This window comes from Nematolebias whitei, chromosome 1, assembly GCF_014905685.2.
Source record: "Nematolebias whitei isolate Nwh7 chromosome 1, NemWhi1, whole genome shotgun sequence".
Classification (NCBI taxonomy): domain Eukaryota; kingdom Metazoa; phylum Chordata; class Actinopteri; order Cyprinodontiformes; family Rivulidae; genus Nematolebias; species Nematolebias whitei.
In genome coordinates this window covers 83806435-83812055 of record NC_056498.1, presented here as the reverse complement: position 1 = coordinate 83812055, position 5621 = coordinate 83806435, and the positions used below count along the sequence as shown (strand labels likewise).

Sequence of the window (5621 nt, the reverse complement as noted above, 5' to 3'; positions counted from 1 at the left end):
GTCCCTGTTCTGCACTCTGGGTTCGCTGCTAACCACAAATCCTAACAAAGCTGTGTTTATTAATAATAATAATAATAATAATACATTTTATTTAAAGGCGCTTTCAAAACACTCAAGGTCACCGAACAAGAAATATAAAGATAAAAACAATAAAATACAGAAATCAATAAAATCAAATGCTAATAATCATAAACTATATAATGACATTAAACAGAATAAGCAAGTTTGAAAAGTGAGTTTTAAGGTTAGATTTAAATGAGAGCAGAGAATCAGAATTACGGATGTGCTGTGGAAGAGAGTTCCAGAGACGAGGGGCTTTGCGGGAGAAGGCTCTGGATCCCATGGTTGTCATGCAGACAGGAGGTATTACGAGATAGATAAGGAGGAGCGAAGACTTCGAGCAGGTGTGTAATAGCAAAGAAGATCAGTCAGGTACGGAGGTGCCAAGTTATGGAGAGCTTTGAAAGTGAGGAGGAGAATCTTGAAGTCGATGCAATATTTTATGGGTAACCAGTGAAGATATTTAAGGATAGTGGTGATGTGTTCCTTCGACGTAGTTCTAGTGATGATCCGGGCAGCTGTGTTTTGAACAAGCTGAAGTTTATGGATGATTTTGAGAGGAAGATCTGAGAGGAGGGAGTTACAGTAGTCTAATCAAAAGGTGACTAGAGCATTGATAAGGATAGCTGTGCTGGTGGGGGTCAGAGATGAACGGAGACGGTTGATGTTTCGAAGATAAAAATATGCAGACAGTAATGTTATTGACATGAGATTCAAAAGATAATGTGCTATCAAGGATGATACCCAGACTCTTAGCTGTAGGGGAGGGAGAAACTGTGGAATCATCAACTTAATTATGAACCTATTCCATTTTGATAGGGTAGACTTGACGCCAACAAGGAGGAATTCTGTTTTATTTGAGTTCAGTTTAAGAAAGTTCTGATTAAACCATAATTTGATTTCACAGAGGCAGTCTGAAAGGAAGGATGGTGGAAGGGTGGTGTTGGGCTTAGTGGAGAAGTACAACTGGGTGTCATCTGCATAGCAGTGAAATTTAATAGCATTTTTTTTTAAAGGTAAGGCCAAGTGGAAGATGATAAATGATAAACAGGAGAGGACCAAGAACAGAACCCTGCGGTACACCTTAAGTAACTGTGGAGGACTGTGACTTGAAGTTCTTAAGTTAGACAAAGTGCTGATGGTCAGAGAGATAAGATTGAAACCAATTTATAGCAATGCCAGAAAAACCAATGGAATGTAATCTATCGAGAAGAATGTTGTGCAAAATGGTATCAAATGCTGCACTCAGGTCAAGGTGAATGAGAAGTGACAAAAGTCCATAGTCTGCAGCAACCAGGAGATCATTGGTGATTTTAATCAAAGCTGTTTCGGTGCTGTGGAGGGGGCAGAAACCTGACTGAAGTTCTTCAAACTGTCACGAATTGGGGTGGATCGGACAAGCACAGACTCAGAAAAAGTTTTTTTTAAATGTTTAAAAGTTTATTTTTAAAACCGGTGGCATCTGGCAGGAGGTTCTGGTTCTGGTACCGGACTGCTCTGGGGGAGACAGACAGATTAGTGGCTGTAAGCAGACTAGACTGAACAGAGTAAACAAGAATAAAGCCACTAACCTTCTGCCTCTGGAACCAGTCTGAGATGTGGGCCAGGTGGGTCCCGGTCCGAATCTCAGGAGCCGGTAACATGCGCAAGGGCGCACGGAGCAGCTGCGTGCAGCGTGAGCACGAACAGGTCATGAGGCTGGATGGGCGAGCTGTGATGCTGAGGGGTTTGGGCAGCAGAACTTTATCCAGGGACAGGCAAGGGTCAAAACCAGAGAAGAATCCAGTCCGGGGGGCAAAAGCAAGAGTGAAAGGTCGTGGGCAAAGCTATGGTTGAGAACTATAAGAAGAGGGAACGCTGGATATCTATGGAAATAATCTATAATTATCTGGCACCGACTGAGGAGAAACAGGGAGCTTAAATAGTGAACTGAACAGGTGTTGCTCGTGAACGTAGATTGCGGTAGATGGTGGAGGGGGCGTGGCACAGGTTGACAGGAGCTGAATGAATGAGAGGGGAACTCAAAACTAAAGCAGGAAAAAACGTGAATGATCTAAAAACAGGGGCTGGGTATGAGGAGCAGAGGCTTAAACCGATGGGGGGGCAGCAGGGGCCGCTGAGCGTGACACAAACAGATTATTATCAGAAATATTACTGTGAACCTGGGCTGCAACTGTTTTTTCAAGTATTTTGGAAATAAAGGGTAGGTAAGAGCACAAACAAATGTTTCCCTTTATTTCCTTTCATGTCATCGTAGTACTTTATAGTTTTCACTGCTGCAGTCAGTCATTTTGGTAGTGTTTTGGAGTTCTTATTATTCTAAACATTTATAGTTAACTCATTCCTGAGTGCAAAATCTGTTCCTGTTCCTAAAAGCCTAATGGATTTTGCTGATGTTTTCAAATTCCATGTTGTAGTTGCACTCCTACTCTGCTATAGATTTTTTTTGTTGTTGTTAAAAATAATTTAAAGTTAAGTAAGTTCAAATTAAATAAAATTTTATTTAAAGTTTATATATATATTTATAGTAATGTGTTATAAGTTGTCATCATTGTATGTTTCCATACAATAGCAAAATTGTCTCTCTGTGTTTAACCCATCCACCACCGGGTGGAGCAATGGACGGATATTGAAGGCTCCTGGGGAGCAATTTGGGGATGGGGTGTCTTGCTCAGAGACACCACGAGATGTGCAATGATTGGGGATTGAACCTGGGACTTTCGGGTCTTGAGTCGGCTGCCCTGCCTCTACTCCATCTCCGCCCCATACATTTGCAATTATAGTTTAGTCTCAATTCAGAAACATTAAAGCCAAAAAAAAAAAACACAAACTCTGCGCAATATCTATCCATCCACTAATTTGAGATGAGACGGCAGAGGCTAAAAGTCCAGGATGAGACTCGGACATCTTTCTTCCAGCTGCACACTCCAGCTCCTGCTGGGAAATTGCAAAGTGATTTAGGCCAGAAGGGTTCATGATCCCTTTAACTAGGTGAGCCCTGGGATCTACTCCCAGTAGAGCGTGCCCATATAACCTTCAGAGGGAGGTGCAGGAGGTCTTTATAGTCAGATGCTCAAATCACCTCCGCTGACTGATTTTGATGAAGAGAAGCAGTGGCTCTACACCAAGCTCCCATGATAAAGTCCCTCTCAACAATTCTATGTTGGGACCCAGCCGTCTATAAAGGAAGCTCATTTCAACCACTTGAATCTAGGATCTTGTTCTTTCGGTCATGGTCCATACTGTATCTCAAGATCATAGGTGAGAGGTGAAACATAGCCAGACATGTAAATTGAGTGTTTTATCTTTTGGCTCAGCTTTACAACAGACTGGAACATTTCATTTATGACTACAGATCAAGCCACCACTCATCCCTGACTCTATCCTGTACTTACGTGGGAACAAAGACACTTGGATATGTGAACTCATCTGCTTGAGGCAGAAACTCACCCATAAAATGAAAATGCATTCAGTATTTTCATATGACAGCCATGATCTTGGAGCTGGACACCAATATTTCTTTTTACTGTCTAACATGCGCTGGTGAAGATTCTCAGTCATCCAGGACATGGTAAATTCAAAAAAGTTCAAGACAAAAACAACTGGACTTTATTTGTAACGGAAGACATTTTGCTTCTCATTCGAGGAGTTTTCTCAATTCAAAGAACAGAGAGTGTGGGGTTCGAATTATAAAGCTGAGGTAAGCTAAATACATATGTAGATTGCCCTATCACTACTCACAATAGGGATTCGTGAGGATCTTTGTTAGTCTGAGAGGAGCCACTCTGGTGACATGGATGAAATTCCTGATAGGTGTGAAAATGACTGGGTATCAGGCCTAAAGCTGCATTATAAGTTTTTGAAAATTCAAATCCGAGACCTTCTCCTCTGTTTAAAGATGGTTTCTCTTGTTTTGCATAAATTGCAGTATAGTTGTATTTGTACCTGTATTTTCACTGTCTAACATGTTACACAGCTTTGACAAACAGGGCTGAGACAATAGATTTTAACTGGGTAATTTTCATGTGTTTCTTTGCTCAACAGATCTGGTTTTATACAAATGACATCTTTGAGAATGCAGGCATCCCAGCTCCAGAGATCCAGTATACCACAGCAGGAACAGGAGTGATAGAGATCATTGCTGGACTAATTGGGGTAAACATACAATGAGAGGTTTGCTATGAAGCTTGCAGTTATCGTGCATCTTAAAGATCTTTTAGAATAGATTGTTGAGTCAAAAACTGCAACTGAACATACAAGAATTACTTAGTGAGCATAAGTTTTTAAAAATATACAAAAAACAAAACAGCTCCAGATTGGAATTACCGTAATTTCCAGACTATTGAGTGCACCTGAATATAAACCACACCCACTAAATTTAAAAAGAAAAGAACATTTTTATATATATATAGGCCACACTTGTGTATAAGCCATGGATTGGTGTTCACATTGTAACATGAGATATTTACACAGAAAGATATATATTTTTAAATTAAATATGTACCGGTAACACACACAAATACATATAGCAAATGAATTTTTCTGAACAGTGCCGGTAACACGACTGATAAAAATAAATAAATACAGTAGCCTGCAGGGAGAAGTCGTTGATCTTCATTCCTCCTGTGCACTAAAACCACTAGTCGTCTTCTTTAGTGTCAGAATTGAACAGCGTCAGAAAAACTTCATCACACATCCTCAGTCTCTTTCATTGTTGCTCTCAACGTCACTTACGTCGCGAGGCAAATTCACAATTTGATTTGATTTATGATTCACACTTATTTTGAGTGGCTGCAAATACTTTGTTGTGTACATCAAGAAGGGAAACTCCTGCAGGGATGGGAGGAGAAAGCGGGGAGGGAGGGAAATGAAGTCCACCCCCCGCCCCACTCCCCACAGTGGACCAATGAAACCGTTTCATTGGTCCACTGAACTGTTGGGTAATTTCATTGGCAAGTTGTTTTTAAACCTTTATTTATACAGGTGACAATGTTGCCAGATTGGGTGGTTTTCATTATGTTTTTGCTGGTAAAAATTGCTTTGGGTGGGTGCGGATAATAGTATCTACCTAATAAAGTACCGTTCAACAAAGTGTTTTATGTTAATGCCTATCATTCACACACACTAACACATCTGGAAAACAAACAGGCACCAAAGACAACATTTGTAACTTTTAAAGCGATTATTAAAAATGTTTACTCCTTAAATATTTAGCTTAAAGGTAAGCACTAAACCAATATACGTCTTCTTTTCAGTGTTTACAAATGTGTGTAACACTTACTATGGTGATGAATATAGAAATATTCATAATGAACATTTAATCTGGGTCTATAACAACCAGATCCTGAAATGTGACGTGTTGATTTTGTGAATAAAGAAAACGACCGTTCACATTTGACTGAATTTGTTTAATCGATGAACATATAAACACCAATTTATTTTTGCAGGGAGTGGGGAGTATTGTGTGTGTGCGTGCGTGCGTGGGTGCGTGTGTGTGTGTGTGTGTGTGTGTGTGTGTGTGTGTGTGTGTGTGTGTGTGTGTGTGTATATATATATATATA

General features: G+C 40.2%; 2 protein-coding genes across 2 annotated transcripts in view; one reads left to right on the top strand and one right to left on the bottom strand.

Moving 5' to 3' along the window:
- The window catches only part of LOC119413748, an 880117-nt gene that overhangs the window by 281254 nt on the left and 593242 nt on the right, over positions 1 to 5621 (bottom strand). The window lies entirely within an intron of this gene.
- The window catches only part of LOC119407448 (solute carrier family 2, facilitated glucose transporter member 9-like), a 25396-nt gene that overhangs the window by 4172 nt on the left and 15603 nt on the right, over positions 1 to 5621 (top strand). The window contains exon 6 of the mRNA XM_037674276.1: positions 4105 to 4215. Coding sequence (XP_037530204.1) covers positions 4105 to 4215 — 111 coding nt within the window. The remainder of the gene's footprint in view (positions 1 to 4104; positions 4216 to 5621) is intronic.